Raw genomic sequence first — 19,828 nt, forward strand, 5'->3', positions numbered from 1 at the left:
TATTAGCTCAAAACTGTTTACACTATAATGAGATCTGTGACACATAATGAAACCCATACACCAGAAACCTTTTGTACGTAGTACAAACTGACGGGTACCATTCTACCAGTGCATCACTTCTCCAAATACAAAAATCTAGTGACAAGCGATGCATAAATGAAAAAGGAATACTGAAGAGCATGCAATAATTACAAAGGTTACAAAGTCTACATTACTTTACAAAAACTTCATAAACTATACTGAGGTATCCAAAATTTATTTTTAATCTGGCAAGTGTAAAGAACAGACCAAACATTGTGGAACCATTTCAAATGCTGGTAACACTTTGGATACTTTCTTGTATTTCAGAGCCAGATCCTACAGTATCAGTTCCAGAGCGGTTTACTGTCTGCTGTCTATTTTGGTCTCCTCTTGCTCCATCATTTGGAATTGCCATTTCATTTGCTCTAGGGATGTACTTCTTTGAGGAACAACTTTTGTCTTTTTCACTAGAAGCACCACTGGATACTCTGCTACCATTACTTCTAATATGTACACTTGAATCAGAAACTGAATGCAGACTGGTAACCAACTGTCTTGCTGAGTGATGCCCTTTTGCTTGTTCATGTTGTTTGACTCTCTTCTCAGAGAATGTAGAAGTACTATTTCGAGGCTTATCTTCTTTATTTTGGGTAAATGTTTGAGCTTCGCTTTCCTTCCATGAGCTTGGCTGGTACTGCTGCCCGGCAGTCTGAAGTTCCTGTATTTCTCTACGACCAGAGAAGGCATTATTCACAACGATCCCGGATTGAAATGTACCAGGAAGAGAACCTTGGATGTCCCCAGCTCTGTTCTGAAATAAGAGATTCCAATGAAGATACCGATGTGACTAGAGAAAAAAAATCCAGTATTGCAACTGCCACATACTAAATCTGAACAGCAAAATAAATACACAACCTTTATTACCTTTCAAAGCAAGCAAGTTTCAGAAGAAGATTGCTACAGTGATAATGACACAGAGTAGGCATATTACAGTTTCACATCTAGCTTGAACTTTATACTACAAAAATATGTCTGTTACACTGAAGCAGCAAGTGTCTAATCATGTCTACCATTCTGAAATACCTGCAATTCATTATGTTTGCTCACAGTTCACAGTGGTCCCAATAGTCTATCCCACAATATCTAACTGCTACAAGAATCTGAACTAACCAATACTAGGAGGTAAGTATGAGAGCAGTGTGTTAGTTGAAGCTTTTTGTAGTCATCTTTTGTCTTGTATACTTAAAACACACTTCAAACTCAGGCTTCTAAATGTAGCTGAATTAGAAAAATAATGACTCACATGACCTGCACGAACAAGTTAACGTCACAGTGCAGAAAATCAGCTGAAAACACTGTGGCAAGCCAAACTACAACAAATGTCAAAGAACCTATGATCAGAATTGCTCTATTACTTCAAATAACTTTTAGCAGATTCAAACTGCAAAACTGGAAATTGCTTTCCACACCATTAAAAAACCCCAACACCTTTTACCATCATGTTTTAGATGGTCATGGTGTTCTTGAGGAATTTGGAATAATTAATGGAGAAGACATTTGGTATAAGAAACCCACTGGAATGCAGAATGGTTCTTACCATGACAGTTTGATCCAATTTGGGCAAAGCTGTAAGCTACCAGAATCTTAATTTTTAATCACTTTAAAAACTTAAGCCTGGTCGTTGTCTTTTTTTTTTTAAGGGAACTTGGTATCTCCCTTGAAAAATCCAGCAGGTTTTCTATTTATGACTTCAGAGTAGAAAGTAAAACATTATATTGTTAATATTGCGAATGTGTAGTTCCCTGAAATTCATGGCATGGTCCACGTAGAATCTAACAGGACTCGAGATATACACTGCAATTACTTAAAAGAAAATTTGTGCTTTTCAACATATTGTACTACCCCCTACTATCAGACTAAGTTTTTAAAACCACTATACATCACCATTAACGTTTCTAACAAACGTAGTCATGGTATTTTCCATTTTCAATGGGTGCATACCACCGCTGGAACTTCATATTTCAGAATAAGAAATGCATAATTACCACCAACACATTCTTTAGTACATTACAAAATACTATGGTTTCTGTTCCAAATGGTATTTACTTTAAAAATTGACATTAATGACTGAATTATTATGATTTGTATAAATACAGCTACAGCAAAAGACTGTAATAACAACCACATGGATCATTTGGTAATCATTACTTTCAGTCAGAGGGCATAACAGCTGAGAAGTACATTAAATAGCGTCATGTACATTGCCACTAGCATTCTCTCTATAGACTTACTTTGCTATTCTGGGTATGCTCCTGTCTGTCTTCTTCAAAAGACTTCTCCTTTAGCACGTTAGCAGGCTTACTGAGAGTAGAATTCATTTGTGGGTGCCCCAAAAGACCAAAATCTGACTGGTCTATCCCAGCTAATACTGCAAGTTGTCCAAGTCTGTAGAATAAAGTTTAATAGAAAATGACACACACAAAAATAAATATCTTACCCTGTGAAAAGCCTCAACATTCAAAATCAGAAGCAGAAACAGAATGTAAAGTTTTGAAGATATGTTTTTTTCATCATTTTTTGAGGCATCCAAAATAGCTTAATAAAGATGAAAACAAGTAGCTAAAGTTATTTTCCTATCTTTGCACAAATTAGCCTGCACATTCATAACTGTCAGGCTTCACTCAGTGTTATGAAGCTAAGAATGAAGTTCTCCCAGTTTGCACTGATCTCAGAGCAGGATCCTGGCAAGCAGATTCCCTGTCAAGCAGAACAAAGAGTGAAACTATCATTCAAGCAGAAGATTGGTGCACATCTCCCAAACTAGCATAATCTCTAAGAGCCAAATCCAATTACATGCTTCACAAATACAGTCATGTTATTTCACCTGCCAGCTTACAAGCTGGCCAAACCTACCACTTGGGGTGTTTTAAGCCTTAGTAAGAAGTAGGAAGTTGCAGCCATCAATTGACAGCACAGCATATTACATATAGAAACTTACTGAGAACAGCAGTCTTTGTGATTAGGATTCTGTAACTCTCAGAACAGCTCCCAATTATCACAAATAGACACAGAGCCCATCTGATATATTTTTTTTATTTAATGTAGCAAAAAAGCATTTTTCCCTTCCTCCAAAGTTTGAAATTAATTTTTAAAAGCAATGGCAGCCCTACCAACTGATTGGCACTAAATTAGAAAATAGGCTCAGGCTGAGCTTTACATTAAGTTTACATTACATGTAACTTGTTACATTACATGTAAACATAATAATGTTTACAATGTAGATGTGGATGGAAGCAAGAGGTGGGGAGGGCAAGTAGAATCTTTGGTGGTCTTCTCTGAACAGACAGGGTAGACTACAATGTATCTATCATATATGATATATGATACAATATATCTTTCCTTTATTCTCCTGGACAAGATTGCCATGTGTGGCTACAAAAACTTTACAAAACAGGTTTGAGGACTGAGGCTGAAATCCTTTAACAAGCAGGAAGGACGAACCATCTTCCGAGAAACTACAGATACAGTGGTAGAGTCTTAAGACAAACATTAATAATACTCTCTCAAATATTTCAAGTAATACTAAATAATCCAGAATTTAAGTACACAGGCCAAATTCATATATCTAGATTTCTGTACTTCAATTAGTAAAAGGGGGCTCAAGGCAACAGGACACTTTCTGAAGCCAGTTCAACTGTATTTCAAGCCTTTCATATCAAGGGAATGCTAAGAGCTAAGATGATCCAAAAAAGACTTAGAAACATGCTTTAATAAAAGCTTTCTTTTTTTTCAGAACGGGCTTCTTGACAGCCCTTCCCAAGGACAGATACATGAATTCAGCTGGACAGTGCTTTGATCATGTTTTTCCCACTGAGAAAACAGTAAAAGAACAGTAGGTACATAGTTAATTTTTCTTCCATTGCTCTTTGCAAGTATAGTCCTAGAGATCTGGAGGGGGAGAAGGTGCAGCATACTTCATTGGGAGGGTAATTCTGGAAAGAAATCTCAGCAGAAACAGTAAGATTTAAGTAAAGTGACAACCTACCCAGCATCTTTAAGGAGGTCTAAAAAAGCATGAAACTTTTGGAAAGAGTTCTCAATGCTGCCTAGAACACCTTCATCTTCCAAAATCATGTTGGTTACCGACTGCGCATGAAGAACCTCAGATAGGGAGGTATTTAGATTCCTTAATCGTGCATTTTCAATTTCCAGCTATGGCAGTGGGGGGAAAAGGAAAAAAAGTAAAGTAATTTCTATCACTGTCATTTAAAAAAAAACAACCACAAAATACCCACCACCATCTTGCAAGCTTATAAAGCAGTATCACAAAGAGAAATACCCAAAGTAACTGATAAAACTGGTAAGAGAGTTTCCTGAAGCCAGAAATATTTAGGGCACTGTTATATCAAGCTCTGTGCAGGTTTGTTTATCCACAGCTACAATTCTATGCTACCATAGTGAAATTGCTGCAGGCACTCAAAACTGCTGGCTCAGCAGTCTTCCGTATGTACAGAATATTGCAGAGGCAAGTACAAGCAAAAAAACCTAGCTTTCATATCATGTTATCTTGCATGCATTATATGACACATTAACACCAAAGAATTTATTTTACTAGTAAAAACTTTAACGAAGGCCAATGGTCTCCTTATATTCACCCCTCTGTATCTAAGAGGTACTACTGTACCTCTCCCCTGCACTGTGCATCCCAAAATTGAAAGTTCAAGATGATCCGATTTTTCTCCAAATTGAACATTAATCAAATCAATGACAAACTGGAAGTTGAATGATAACTGCAGGATATACAGGGGTTTGTGTTTGAGGGAAACGTTAACTCAGACACTCATTTAAGATTACAGCTATGCAATCACTGCTACCACAGGCTTTCCTTTTCATCTTTTATGAGAGAAGGACAAAAAATTATGGATCTGTGTAGCACACTATAGCTGTTAAAGTCACATCAAAATGAACAATTTCAGAGATTACTGCTACTTAGTTTATCCCTTCTCTTGAGACAAGGTGCTAGGTCCAAGTGGTCTAGCATGACAGAGAAACATTTCTTGCAGTGGGTATTTAGCCTTAAAAAGCATTTAACTATTCAAATGACAGATATCCAGCAGAGCACATTGGTGCACTTCACATTATAGCAGGATAGGAATGGCTGCACTGGAGGACTATGGTCAGTCTTGTAGAGTTCAGAGCGCTCTGTGGATATCTGCTGCTTGTACTGTGGGTTGCTCAAATTGCAAAGTGTACCACTACTTTGATTCTGCTTCAGATCACATCTAAGAACCAAACCCATTCATTGACACTATTTTACACTCAAGCCTATTACAAGAAATTCCGCTTTCTGATGCAAAAGGATCTTTTTAAGTCAGCAACACTGGACGGAGGGGAAACAGGCCTCACAATTTTAAGTGTGACAAGTTGTTAGTTTGGTTCTGTCACAATGCAAAACTGTGCCTCAAAACAACTGACAGCTATGGCCAACATGTCATGCAGAAAACTGTCCGATATTTTTATTCCCTCCAGAAACAAAACTTAAAAATCAAAGAGACACATAAGCCAAATTAAACAACATTTACAACAAACAGCTTTTCAGCATAAGGCGTGATACAGAAGGTGGGAAACCTCAAAGAACTAACCATCTGCTGCAAACTGCAAACAGATTTAACCACTTTCTCAAGAAAAACAAACATCAGGATGCCCCAGATCGTAAGTAATACACCTAATGAATGAAACATTGAAAGAGTAGCTTGATCTGGAGTTCAAGGCTCTGGTACGATCAGGAGAACAAACACACATTACTAAACACAGATTTCATCACTGCGCTTAGGCTAGTAAATGATCCATATGACTTTGAACCAAAACTCTGGAAGCTACCATGTTAGAGGTCACTGATAATTACTCCTAATTAAGCAAGCGGATAGTTTGGTTGCTGCCTCCTTTAAAAGTACAGATCATTAACAATTAAATATCGTTACCTCCGTTACCCGTTCCTCAGCCTTTACTCTGGCTCTTTGTTCTTCCGTTAATTTTTCCATGCATTCTTCCAGCTCCAGCTATCATAAAACAGACAAACTCATGAAATTTATCTCAAAATGTCAGATCAACATGCAATATTATACAAAAACTCAACATGTCCAATTAACAACTAGCACACAGCATTCCAAGCAATAACCTATTTTCTACAAATATAGATGACAGAGGTCTACTAGTACACAGCTCTAGTATGCAAAAGCTTAACATAGGAAAGTGGAAATAAGTGTGATTCACTTAACAGATTTGCAGTATAGCAAGAGATAACACAAGATTATAACACAAGTCTCTTGGGCCTATGACATTACCATCAGGAACGTACGTTCTGCTCTACTTTGTCTTCTTCTCCTTCACTTTTTCACACCCAGTTTTTAACTAAATACATCTACCTCATCAAAAGCTCAAACTGGGCTCTAAAAAAAATCCTTAGTAGCCATACCTAGATTTTCAGAATGTGTTCTTCATCCAGGATTTTGTTCCTTATTACAGGACTAGGAATATAAGATTCTGAACTGTAAGAATAGTATTCTTTCCAATTGATTTCACTGAGTTCTTCAACAGAAAATGTTTTTCACAATCCCAAGCTGTTTGGGTGAGTTAAGCAGCTTAGTGCTGAATTAACAAAACCAAACCCAAACAACTAAACATAGGCATGAGATGCCTACACTTGTATTTTAACTTTTAGTTCTAAAGAGTGAATCTCTCCGTTTCAGTGACCAGTAGTCAGGATTTAATGCCACATTTTCTCGTATCAGCAGAGCATTAAAGATAAATATAATCTTTAATTACAGCATCTGAAGTGGAAGAAAATACAGGAATCTTTGTTCCTGCACACCTTAACACAGTCTTCTCATTCCAAAGGTGAAAATTGTTAAAATTATCAAGCTGCTCTACTTTTCAGAGGTAACCTATATGAATTAATAGTATACAAAGCTTAATTTCCCTATACAACTTATACAAGGGCAAATACACATAACAGGACACTGCTTTTTGTATACATCTTATCAGTCAGTTCTACAGAGGAGCAAAGATCCAAACAGTATTAAAATCCATTGTTTACTATTAAAAGCTTATTCAAGACCATACCACTGCACTTTGTGCAAGCTATCAACCAAGACGACTGGTGTGCAACAGAATGCATAGCAAAAACAATCCTACAAACGCAAGGAGGCCCTCACAGGTCTTTTAGGCTGCACGACATTTCTGCATCTGATTCAAAGATGCAGGTTCTGAAACACTGCAGACATAGCCCCCCCAGTGAAGAGCAGGCCTATTGCTAACTGTCCAGTGAAGCACACCGCTTAAAATCCCTAGACTAGCATCAACCAAGCTAACCCTGGAACAAGAAAGCCAGTCATATCTTTATTATCAGAACCATGAGAAAGACTCTCAGAGGTCAGACGGTGTAAGAAAACCATATTTCAAAGACAGTATTTGGGAAGAGATTTAACAGTATCTAACTGACACGATGTAACAAAATTGCCCCCAGGCATGGGGTGAGGGGGAAATATTTAAGAACAACCTTCAACAAATACCACAATCTTACTGCAATCTATCCCAGGACATGTGGAAATATCAGGAGCTAGAAATTCTTTTACAGATACAGAAACACATCACAGAAAACAGCAACCATAATGTTCTACACTCACAGCTTGGTATGTAAGCTGGAATCCTATATCCTAGCTTTGAAGATCAGCCACAGATACTACAGACTTGAAGAATTCTTACAGTTCAATTTATAACGTGCACATACAGGCAGACGTATTCTAAAGTTTCTAGAATGTAGGTTTCTTTGGCAAGCAACTATATTTTAGAAACCTTAGTTCTACAGTATTTTCATTGTGGACACTGACCTTTTCCTTCAAATTGCTGGTTTGTATTTTCAAAGTACAAAGGCTTAGAAAATAGTAGCTATTAAGGTTTTTTAAACAGTAATCTGGAGGTTTTGTAATTTTGTTTAAGCCTGATTTATCACACTGTAGAGTACAAAATATTTGATGGTTATGGGCTGACTTAAAAAAATTGACAAATACTGCAGCTGCACAGAAGGAGGGACATTAAAGACCACGTAGTTCCAACCCCCCTGCCATATGCAGAGACACCTTCCACTAGACCAGGTTGGTCAAAGCTCCATCCAGCCTGGCCTTCAACACTGCCAGGGATGGGGCAGCCACAGCTTCTCTGGACAACCTGTTCCAGTGTCTCACCACCCTCACAGTAAAGAATTTCCTCCTAATATCTAAATCTACCCTCTTTCAGCTTAAAGCCATTACCCCTCACGCTACTATATGCTTTTGTAAAAAGTCCCTCTCCAGCTTTCTGATAGGACCCTTTTTAGGTACTGGAAAGCTGCTATAAGGTCTCCCTGGAGCCTTCTCCTCTCCAGGCTGAAGAACACCAACTCTCTCAGCCCATCTTCATAGGAGAGGTGCTCCAGCCCTCTGATCATCTTTGTGGTCCTCCTCTGGACTTACTCCATCAGGTCCATGTCCTTCTTATGTTGGATGCCCCACAGCTAAACACAGCACTCCAGGTGGGGCCTCACAAGAGCTTAGTAGAAGGGGATAATCACCTCCCTTGACCTGCTGGCCATGCTTCTCTTAATGCAGCCCAGGATACAGCTGGCCTTCTGGGCTGCAAGCGCATTGCCAGGTCACATTGAACTTCTTGTCCACAACACTCCCAAGCCTTGCCTCTGGGCTGCTCTCAATTCATTCTCCACCCAGCCTGTATCTGTGCCTGGGACTGCGCCAACTCACACGCATGACTTTGCACTATGTGTTGGAACTTCATGAGGTTCCCACAGGCCCACCTCTCAACCCTGTCACAGTCCCTCTAGGTGGCATTCCTTCCCTCCAGCCTGTCCATCACACCACACAGCTTGGTGTTGCTGGCAAACTGGCTGCAGGTGCACTGTCCATGTCACTAAACAAAGATAATAAACAGTGCTGGTCCGAATACTGACTCCTGAAGAACACCACTGGCTTTTGGTCTCCACTTGGATGTAAAGCCACTGAACACAACTCTTTCAGTGCAACCATGCAGCCAATTCCTTATCCACCGAGTGCTCCACCTGTCATATCCATGTCTCTCCAATTTAGAGACAAGGATCTCATGCAGGACAGTGCTAAACGCTTTCCGCAAGTCCAGGTAGTTCACACCAGTTGCTATTCCCTCATCCACCAATTCTGCAACCCTGTCGTAGAAGGCCACAAAATTTGTTCAGGCATGATTTGCCTGCCATGTTTAGTGAGGCCATGTTGCCTGTCACCAATCACCTCCTTATTTTCCATGTGCCTTAGCACAGCATAGTTTCTAGGACGATCTGCTCCATGATCTTGCTGGGTGCAGAGGTGAGACTGACCAGCTGGCCTGTAGTTTCCCAGGTTTTCCTTATTTCCTTTTTCAAAAATGGGGGTTATGTTTCCTCTTTTACAGTCAGTGGGAACTTCACCAGACTGTCATGACTTTTCAAATATGATGGATAGTGGCTTAGCCACTTCATCTGCCAGTTCCCTCCAGAGCCACAGATGTATCTCATCAGGTCCCACGGACTCATTCATATTCAGGTTCCTTAGACGTTCCTGAACCTAATCTTTTCCTGCAGTGTGCAGTTCTTCATTCTCACAGTCCCTGCCATTGCCTTCTGTGACTTGGGCACGGTGGCTGGAGCACTTGTTGATGAAGACTCAGGAAAAAAAGTTGTTGGGTACCTCAGCCTTCTCCATATCCCAAGTAACCAGGCCTCCCATTTCTTTCCAAAGAGGGTACACATTTTCCCTAGTCTTCCTTTTATCACCGACATATCTATAGAAAATTTTCTTGTTGTCCTTGGTGTCCCTGGTCAGATTTAATTCTATCAGGGCTTTAGCTTTCCTAACCTGGTCTCTGGCTGCTTGGACAAATTCTCTGTCCTCCCAGGCCGCCTGTCCTTGCTTCTATCCCCCATAGGCCTCCTTTTTCTGTTTTATTTTATCCAGCAGCTCCTTGTTCATCCATGTATGCCTCCTGTATCTTCTCATAAGCAGTATCAGAACCGTACATTTAAAGGAAGATGCCTTGCACCTGTGCAAACATATTTGTCACCATTAAATTACAGTGTATGTACACTTTATTCTTTGATTTGCTTTTCAGAAATTCACTAGCTTACACAATCCTTTAGTCTTTCTGTAGAAAAAAATCTATTAAAATAAATCAGAGCTAAATGTACATCCAAGCTGCAAGACTGAGCCAAACCTTCTAGTAGTGTAGTCCAGAAAACAGCACTGACAGCCTTTAAGATGAAATTGAATAGCAAATATATCTGTAGTCCTCAGAATTACTGTACGTGATAGCACTACTCAACAGTAGACAGAGGTATAAAACTCAAGTTTAAAAACTAAAAATACAAAAATGTGAAAAAACTTCAGTAACTAATTAGCCATGGTCTTCTACTTGATTACATGTGTCCTGAATTTTAAAGAAGAGCTATAGTACAATCTCTACTTCTAAGTAATTCACATAGTATTTAGTGTGTAGAAAGAGTTACTGTGCTAACTATATTAAGGGTGAAATTCAACATTTATATCCTTACTCAAAATTTCAAAATCTAAGGGTTTCCCCAGCTACCTTCATCAGAGGCAATTCTGACATTTCAGATTCCCTCTAGTGAAAGGGAAGAATATTTATCAGTTCTTATTTTTCATTTCAGCAGAAGTTAAGCTTTTTGTTAACCAAGGGATTTTTTTAAAAAATGAAAACACAACTAATATTGTTTCACTAAGTAGTAGACTTAAAGCCCCTTTTTGAGCAGAAGGACGCAGAGAAGTTCTCAAGGACTTACATACTAGAGCAGAAGTCTGGTCTTTTAGTAATATCAAGGGATGCTTGGAGAGTTTTTTTGGCACACTGGCAGTTTAAGAAGTTCCCATCTCTTAAAGTTTATTCCCAGTTCACAATCCCACCATTGTTCTAGCATAACTGGTTCTCCCACTTTACTGAAAAGCTGTACCAAGACTTGCTACAGCGAAATACACTGGATTACTTTTCTTAAAGTCAGCCCCTGTCTCAAGTAGCTCTGCAGTAAGAGCTGTTTAATCACAGAATCATAGCATCATTTAGGTTGGAAAAGACATTTGAGATCATCAAGTCCAACCGTTAACCTGTGGTTACCAAGTCTATCACTAAATCCTGCCCCTACATGCTGCATCTACACAGTTTTTAAATACCTGCAAGAATGGTGATTCAACCACCTACCTGGGCAGCCTGTTCCAATGCTGCCAATGTTCCCTTGCAGTGATGGAAATTTTTCCCAATATCCAGTCTAAACCTCCCTGGTGTAACTTCAGGCCATTTCCTCTTGTCCTGTTGTTATCTGGGAAAAAGAGACTGCCTACAGCCTCCTTTTAGGTAGTTGGAGAGAGCAGTAAGATCCCCTCTGAGTCTCCTCCAGACTGAACAGCCCCAGTTCCCTCAGCCACTCCCCATCAGACTTGTGCTCCAGACCCTGCACCAGCCTCGCTGCCCGCTCTGGCCACGCTGCAGCACCTCAGCGTCCCTCTTGCAGCGAGGGGCCCAAACCTGAACACAGCGTTCGAGGTGCGGCCTCACCAGTGCCCAGGACAGGGGGACCATCGCTGCCCTGGTCCTGCTGGCCACTCTGTGTCTGGTACCAGCCAGGGTGCTGCTGGCCGCCTTGGCCACCTGGGCACACTGCTGGCTCACGCTCAGCCGGCTGTGGACCAGCACCCCCAGGCCCTTTCCCACCAGGCCCTTTCCAGCCGCTCTGCCCCAGCCTGTAGCGCCGTGTGGGGCTGCTGTGACACAAGGGCAGGACCCGGCACTGAGCCCTGTTGAACCTCAAAGGAATGGCCTCGGCCCATCGCTCCAGCCTGCCCAGGTCCCTCTGCACAGCCTGACTGCCCTCCAGCAGGTCAACGCTCCGCGTCCCTACTTGGTGTCATCTGCAAACTTACTGAGGGTGCACCCAAAGCCCCCGTCCAGATCATCAATAAAGACGTTAAACAGGACTGGCCCCAACCCTGAACTCTGGGGAACCCACTTGTGAATGGCCGCCACCTGGATGTAGCTCCACTCAGCACCACTCTTTGGGCCTGGCCATCCAGCCAGCTTTTTTCACCCAGGGAAGATTATACTTGACAAAGCTCAATAAGCACTTCCTTCAGCTCCCTCAGTAACCTGGGTGGATCTCATCCAGCACAACAGACCTGTGCATGTCTAAGTGGAGCAGCAGGTCACTAACCATTTCCTCCTGGACTGTGGGGACTGCAATCTTCTCCTCATCCCCATCTTCCAGCTCAGGGGGCCGAGTACCCTGAAGGTAACTGGTCTTGCCATTAAAGACTGAGACAAAGAAAGCATTAAGTACCTCAGCCTTTCCTCATCCTTTGCAGCAATGCTCCCTGCCACATTCAATAAGGGATGCAGATTATGCAAAGGACACAATAATGACAGTACCCAAGCCAAATTAACGCAGATAAAAATGGTCCTCCATTTCCTCTCTCACATCATCATCCACAGACTTCTGCCATTTGCCATGCTCCAGTTTTGGAACACACCTAATCACGTATCCCAATGTGAGTCATTAAGATGGCTGAAAACTAACCTGGAGAAATATCACTTAATGGCTGAAGTTATAATGGACCTCTGGAGGTCGTCTGGTACAACCCCCTGCTCAACAAGGGACACCTACCACAAGCTGCTCAGGATCATGTCTAGATGGTTTTTTAGTATCTCTTAAGGAGGGAGATTGCACAACCTCGCTGGGCAACCTGGGCCAGGGCTGAGTCACCCTCACAGTAAAAGGGTTTCCTGATGTTCAGAGGGAACCTCCTGTGTTTCAGTTTGTGCCCATTGCCTCTGGTCCTGTCACTGAGCACCAGTGAAAGGTCCTCTCTGCACCCTCCCTTCAGGTATTTACATACATTAATGTGGTTCCCCCTGAGCCTTCTTTTCTCCAGGCTGATCAGTCACAGCTCTCCACTCCATCAGCCTTTCCTCATAAAAGAGGTGCTCCAGTCCTTTAACCATCCTTGTGGCTCTTCACTGGACTCCCTCCAGTATGCCCATGTCTCTCTTGCACTGAGCCCAGAACTGGACACAATACTCCACTGTGGTCTCACCAGCACTGAATACAGGGGATCACCTCCCTCAGCATTCCGGTAGTGTTCCTCCTAATGTAGTTGAAGATGCCACTCACCTTTGCCGCAAGGGGCACACCACGGCTTGTGTTTAACTTGGTGTCCACCATGACCCCCAGGGCCCTTTCTGCAATGCTGCTTTGCAGCTGCCCTCAGCATGGGGCTGTTCCTCCCCAGGTATACAACTCTGCATTTCTTGTTGAACTACGTGAGTTTTCTTCGCATTCAGCAAGTTGAATCAACTTGTCTTATGATGAGATAAATATGAAAAATACACTGAAGATACAAATGGAAAAGCACTTAAGGGACAGAGGGGAAACAGACCTCACAATTCAGTGGTGACAAGCTGTTGTTTGGTTCTGCCATAATGTGAGGCTTTGCTTTGCATCAGTGTAACAAAAAGGATGGGTGAGGCAAACAAACAGTTAAGACTGCTTAAACAGGGCTGTCAGACCTGCAACCATTGCCTAAAAAAATATTTTAGTTTTCAAATGAAAAAAAAAAAAGAAAAAACAAACAGGAAAATCTGACATGCGCATGACATGGAATTCCATGATTCCAGGCACAATGCTCTTGATGAGACTGTTGTAGCCACCGTACAGCACAATGTCAGCATATTGCACATGACCCGTAATATGAATCACCTACAAAGAAGAAAGCTGCTGTACAACTTTAAGTCCCAGTACCATGTGAAAACCTTGAAAATCTTCCTGAACAGAAGTTCTCAAGCGAATAAGAGAGTAGGCCTAAAGAAGTACACATCAGCTGAAAAAAAAGGCAGGTACATATTTATGCAGTATTTGTACAGTCCATTTGCCTTCCACAGTAACTCTTAAGCCACCCTAACTTTCCTATTGCATATATATCTGCAACAAGTTAAGTTTCAAGTTCACTTCACTTACATAAAGACAGCTATATGGTCATAAGATTTATATACATGAACTGTTAATTCATCCAGCATGGCACTCTCTGACAACTACCACCAAAACCAGACTGACCACAGGTCTCACTTTTAGCAGCATTCACTTGGAGGCAGTGCAAATTCTCCAAACAAAATTCATGCCCTGAGCCTGAGGCCGTTACTTTATAATAGTGCTAGATTACCTCAGAGGCATTACTGAGCCACTGAAACACACCCTTTGTTTTTCCCTGCTTTTGTAAGAACATTCCCTGTCATTTCCAGCAATACTCAGTCTCACTACTGCTAGTTTTTTAAAACTACCAAAGAAGTAGAGGGAATAATAAAAAGCAAATGAAAAAAGTTTGTTACCAAGCTCAATTATGTAACAGAGCTTTAACACACTTTGTTATTTTTTTAACTATTTTTACACAACAAATATTACAATATTTCAACTCTTAGAAATACTATTAAATTACATTTTTAAGGGAAATATTTAGAAGGAAATACTACAGGCAATAACACCAATCAAAAGATTTGTGAACCATGATTCAAGACTCAAACAAAGTCATTATGCATATTGCATCTCTGTATATTAAGTGAAGTTCTTATTATGGCTTTGATTTGACAATATGTTTATAGTGTACATTCAGAGACTAGAAATCCAGTGCATATTTGACACACATCTTTTGAGACAAAAACCTGTGTGACATAATGCAGGATAATTAAGTTATAGAGAAATCCTGCTCCATCACTGGTTATTAGCTTAACCGTAACTTTCTGAATAAAACTTGGTTTAATTGATATAATTCGCCTTTATAGAGTTTAAGGCACGGAACATGCTTCTTACTTGTAATTGCTGACACTTTGTCATGTTGATCTTATCTAATGATTTTGATGAATCAGGATGAAGGACAACATCATTTAAATCTTCTGTGTCTTCAGTTTCAGATGTAGAAGCGCTTTCTACTGTCACTTTCACAGGAATACCTGTCTAATTACATCAGAAAAGAAAAATACATCCATTCACAGCATTATACTGTGCAGTAAAAATCAAAAATTAAATAGTACCAAAAGTTTAATTTAAATGGAATCATTTCCCAGAGTTCCTTACAATGCATATACATGGACCAGCAATGCAATTTTGAAGTTAAATTGCATAAAACAATTATTAGAAAAAAGTGTATGTGTGCATATATGGGGTATATGTGGCAAGGATTTAGTAGCAGGGGCAGCTGCTGTGAGGAGCAGCCGGTGCTGTCCTGCACTGGACACAGCCATTTCCAGCTGGCTCCAACCAGCCCACCACAGGGCACAGCCTGGCCCCTCAGCCAAGAGAGGGGCACCTCAGGGAAAATGTATTTAGGAAAGGGTAAAAAATTCTAGACAAGCAGAAAAGAAGGGAACATAAATAGTGAGAAAGAGCAAAGCATCGGGCTTGGGGAAGGTGCTCCACGGTGGGGCTCACACCCACACGCCAGCCAGGGAAGACCCGATGTCAGAGCAGAGGGATGGGCCAAAGGAGCTGCGGCCTGTGGACAGTCTGTGCTGGACAGGTTTTCCCTAAGCACTGCAGCCATGCGAAGCCTATGCCTGAGCAGGGGATAAGTGTGCTGGCTTCAGCGACCATCAGACCTTCTGTGAGCCAATTTAATTCATTAATACACACTAACACACTTCTCCAGCTTTTCCCTGGTAGTTAGGGCAGGGGGGAGATGGAAATAAAATGTGAAGAAGAATGAAGAAAGAGGGGATGTTTTGTCCCCTGCTGGTATGTTATGACAGTGGTTCACAGATGGGTGCAAACACAAGTATGCAGTCCAAAAGCAAAACGAGGAAAGAGGAACAGGGGTGCAGAACCTTTCAGAGAAAAATGCTGTTTATTCTCCTTATTGTCTCTGGAAGAACTGTACCCATACTCCAACCCACCTTGTTCATAAGGCTAAGAAACAAAAAGACAGTTTACTTTTATTTCTGTAACACTAAGTATCAAAGAAGTTTCAACCAAATGCAGGCATAAACTATTATTTTGCAATTCTATGAGAGAGAAGCTTTAGAAGTATGTTCCAGTCCTAATTTTCAGACCGTAAGATTCTATTGAGATTACTTTCACTTTCTTTCAGACATTCATTTGCTAAATAAACCATCATATTAGAGACACAGTACCTGAATCTTCACTGGTAATTCTTCAGTATTATCCACTGTCCCTCCTCTAAAGTCAGAAAAAAAACACTTCTGAGTAAAGTAAATTTATGTCATCATTGCTACTTTCATTTCCAAACACAGGATTCTAGGACAGGTGAAGCAGTAAGACTAAAACCAGCATCAGACATTGCACTGTATCCTTTAACACTCACTACATTCTCATTTTGTTCTATTAGTACTCCCACTTAATCATTAATTAGAGCAACATTACTGCATAGTAACGTTAATATCTTTAATAGGCATCTTGCTTAGCTAATTATTATGGACTAAAGTCAACAGGAGGATTTTGGTGTTCAGCATTGTGGAAGACAATTTTTGATAAAAATAGTTATAGAGCACTAAGTAATTTTTTGTTTAAATATTTATATAGCCTCCATTTTGAGAGGTCAAGGTCTAGAAAATCCATTTAAAACAAAAAAACTAACAAAAACTTTCAAAAGGAAGCATGAATAACAGTATTATGGTTTCCACCTATAATAAATTTTTAATTTTACTTCAGAGGACTTAGATGATCACAATAATTACACTGGCATTGGGAAGATGGAGCAGAAAGAAGAGGTGGAAAAAAACCTAGGCACCTCGAACTGGATGCTAGATCAACTATACTACCAGCTTAGGACACTAATTTGCATCTTCAGCTATGATAAGTCTGAGAAATCATTAGTAACAAGAGAACAAGCAAGGACGATGGGTTTGGGTTTTGGTTTTTTTTTTTGCTACACCTGAATACTCCTATGGCCATCAAATTACATCTTTTTGTGTACTTTAAAAACTTACTGGAATAGAATTTATGTAACAGCCTCAACATTTATATAAACAGAACAACATTATGGATACAATATGAAATTTTGTGTGTAACTTCTAAATACGTATTTCAAAAAACTAACACTGCTTTTACTACATGTATCATGCAGGTTTTATGCTTTAGTATTTTCCCTTGTACTATGAAAAACCTCACCTGCATCTCTTTGCCCGTTCTGCAGTCCGCCAAGGAAGGAAGCCTTTTGCACCCGGTGGTAGTGGTTTTGGTGAGTAACTGTCTTTCACAGAGGTATTTTTTCCCCCAGGACTTACAGACTTTTTAGGCTGTAATCCTGTATTGAACAGCAAGAATAGGAGAAAAGAGAATTCATTATACCCAGTTATTTACATATAAATTCACAGCTTACTGTTCATAAGTAAAGACTCCTTTTTAATAAAAGGAACTGTAGGAAATCTTTCAGCCTAATTTTCCTAAAGTGTTCAAAACCTTCTGTTTTGCTCCTCAGAAAGAAAGCTTATCTGCTTGCAATTGTAAGCTGGTATACTTACATCAACCTAACATAGCAGTTAAGTAAGACGCTGTTATTCAAAAAAGGAAGCAAAGTTGTGTAGTTGAAGAGGTTTATTCACATTAATAATTTCAGATATCTAACTCCATTGTCTCAGGTGGGAGCTTTGACAGGCCACAAAGACAATAAGGCTATCTGTTGTGCTTCAGATTGCCCTCTAGTGGCTGTAGTGTGAAGAAGGTTGATTTTGTAACTAGCAAAATGCTTGAAGATATAAAGCTGGTACTCATGTTGATTGCTTCTACAGAACACCAGCAATGACTGCACTGAAGAGGAATAATAACGACAAGTCATGCTCACTAGTCCAGTCTTCTATTGCTGTTGTTTAAAATTATACACTATGAGTCAAAGTAGATTCAGAATAAATATCTCATGTGGATGATCACTCTACCCCAGGCTCTGTCTGAGTCAGAAACTAACAAGCCCAGAAAACCATTCACCTAGTATTTCATATAGTAAAACTAGTGAGAAGTCAGGTTATTGTTTCTCTGAGATAAAACCCCTAATTTTTTAATGATAAAAATAACGATAAAGAAAAATTATAAAGATGCTCATTTTAATGATAAACAACAAAAAAACCCCAACTGTAATTGTCAGGCATTTTCTTCTTCTATCACCCTTATCACCACAGTTCATTTGTACACAGACTTCAACTTGATTTATGCTTACCTCTGCTTCCAAATAACTACAGCAAAGATGATGAAAGACAGGCACATGTATTACAGTGAAATTTATACTCTTACTGAAAACTAGTGTATTGCAGCTATCAGTACTGAATTATATATATTCAAATTACCCATGTTATTTTAAACATACTAGTTTTCATAACTTTACATGAAGTTAAAAAAAAAAATCTTAGAACATTTTGTACATCAGTAAAAAAATGCATGCTTGCTTCTTCAGGCAGAGGATGGTCTCCTACAGCAGGGTTACAACATCAGAAGAACTAGGCAACTTACTACCGCCAAAAAGCTCGTGAAAAGGATGTGCTCAGAATAAATACGTGCAGTGCTTCCACATATTTAAGTTGGCATATCCTACCATTTTTCCAGCCACATATCTAGCAGCACTAGAAACTCGAGCATATTTCCTACAGAAAAACACTGATGGTAGAAAAGACATTATTGAATTAAGAATATATGAATTCTTTTTGAAGACAAGTATTCTGCAAAACACTGACATTTAGATGCATCGTATATTTTATAATTAAAGCTCTTAAACACTAAAAGATTATTTTGTAGACAAAACTTACTCCAGTCAGAGAAAATAAACACAGTATACTACCAATACGAATAGTAGCTTTTCCTTTTCGACCACTTCCTAGGATAATAGTTCTTTTCTTTGGTCTAGTTTTCAAAGCATCCTTGGAAGATGGAGACGTCAGCCACTTATACTGGAAAAAAATTTTTAAAGACAAACTGGTTTAGTAACTGATATTTAAAGAGATGCTCATTTAAGATTCGAGAAGGTTTTGTCAGATACATGGAGAATACTGATAGTTACAGAAAACTTAATAAACTGTAAAATTAAGGAAAAACAAAAATCCCACAAAACCCCAATTCAAACACAGATTCAATGCAACTGAATGCTACATTATCAGAAAGCGTTCCCAACACACCACTATAATATCCCATTGAATATTTTCCTCTCTCTTGTGCAAAACACTTCTTTTATAGCAAAAGAAGGGGCACCAACCCTATAGAAAGGAAACTGACGTTTGAATTTCATTCTCAGAAAGCTGGCTTGTTAGGAATGACTGGCTCAAGCCAAAGTTTTTGAGAGTAATAAGAGCTTCCCTAACATGATTTTGTATTACCAATAAAGTTAGTATTTTAAAAAAATACAAAGTTTAATTTTCACTGCCTGTAATGAAAATTCACCCTCACACAGTGAAAGTCACCAAACTAAAATTAAGACACAGTGACAATCAAAGGCAACTGATGTACTTCATACTTCCTTCCCAGTCAGCAACAGCTCTATTCTTAAAGGTTCCCCTCTACCCAATAAAAGTTTTATTATTCCACATAGATATTCTTAAGTTACACTGTCACTTATTTTTCAGTGTGCATCAAGCTATGTTAATACAAAGTTTCATGCTGAAGCAACCACCAAAGGAAACGCAGCTGATAATAACACACAGCTTCTATCAGCCCTAAATCCCGCATTAGAGTACTAGGAACAGTAGGCCAAAGTTATTC

The 19,828-nt window shown here is 39.8% G+C and overlaps 1 protein-coding gene across 7 annotated transcripts in view; it reads right to left on the minus strand.

The window, feature by feature from the left end:
* Window positions 1–240: 240 nt before the first annotated feature.
* CEP78 (centrosomal protein 78) overlaps window positions 241–19,828 on the minus strand; it is a 30,687-nt gene continuing 11,099 nt past the window's right edge. For all 7 annotated transcript variants that reach the window (XM_056324643.1, XM_056324639.1, XM_056324638.1 and 4 more), the window contains exons 9-16: window positions 18,915–19,023; window positions 17,258–17,393; window positions 16,261–16,306; window positions 14,945–15,088; window positions 6,003–6,080; window positions 4,067–4,233; window positions 2,313–2,466; window positions 241–832 (exon numbers count right to left, since the gene is read on the minus strand). In XM_056324643.1, the coding sequence (XP_056180618.1) occupies window positions 308–832; window positions 2,313–2,466; window positions 4,067–4,233; window positions 6,003–6,080; window positions 14,945–15,088; window positions 16,261–16,306; window positions 17,258–17,393; window positions 18,915–19,023 (1,359 nt within the window). In that variant the 3' untranslated portion in view covers window positions 241–307. The remainder of the gene's footprint in view (window positions 833–2,312; window positions 2,467–4,066; window positions 4,234–6,002; window positions 6,081–14,944; window positions 15,089–16,260; window positions 16,307–17,257; window positions 17,394–18,914; window positions 19,024–19,828) is intronic.

The sequence above is a fragment of the Falco biarmicus genome, chromosome Z (assembly GCF_023638135.1).
Source record: "Falco biarmicus isolate bFalBia1 chromosome Z, bFalBia1.pri, whole genome shotgun sequence".
In the NCBI taxonomy this organism is placed as follows: Eukaryota; Metazoa; Chordata; class Aves; order Falconiformes; family Falconidae; genus Falco; species Falco biarmicus.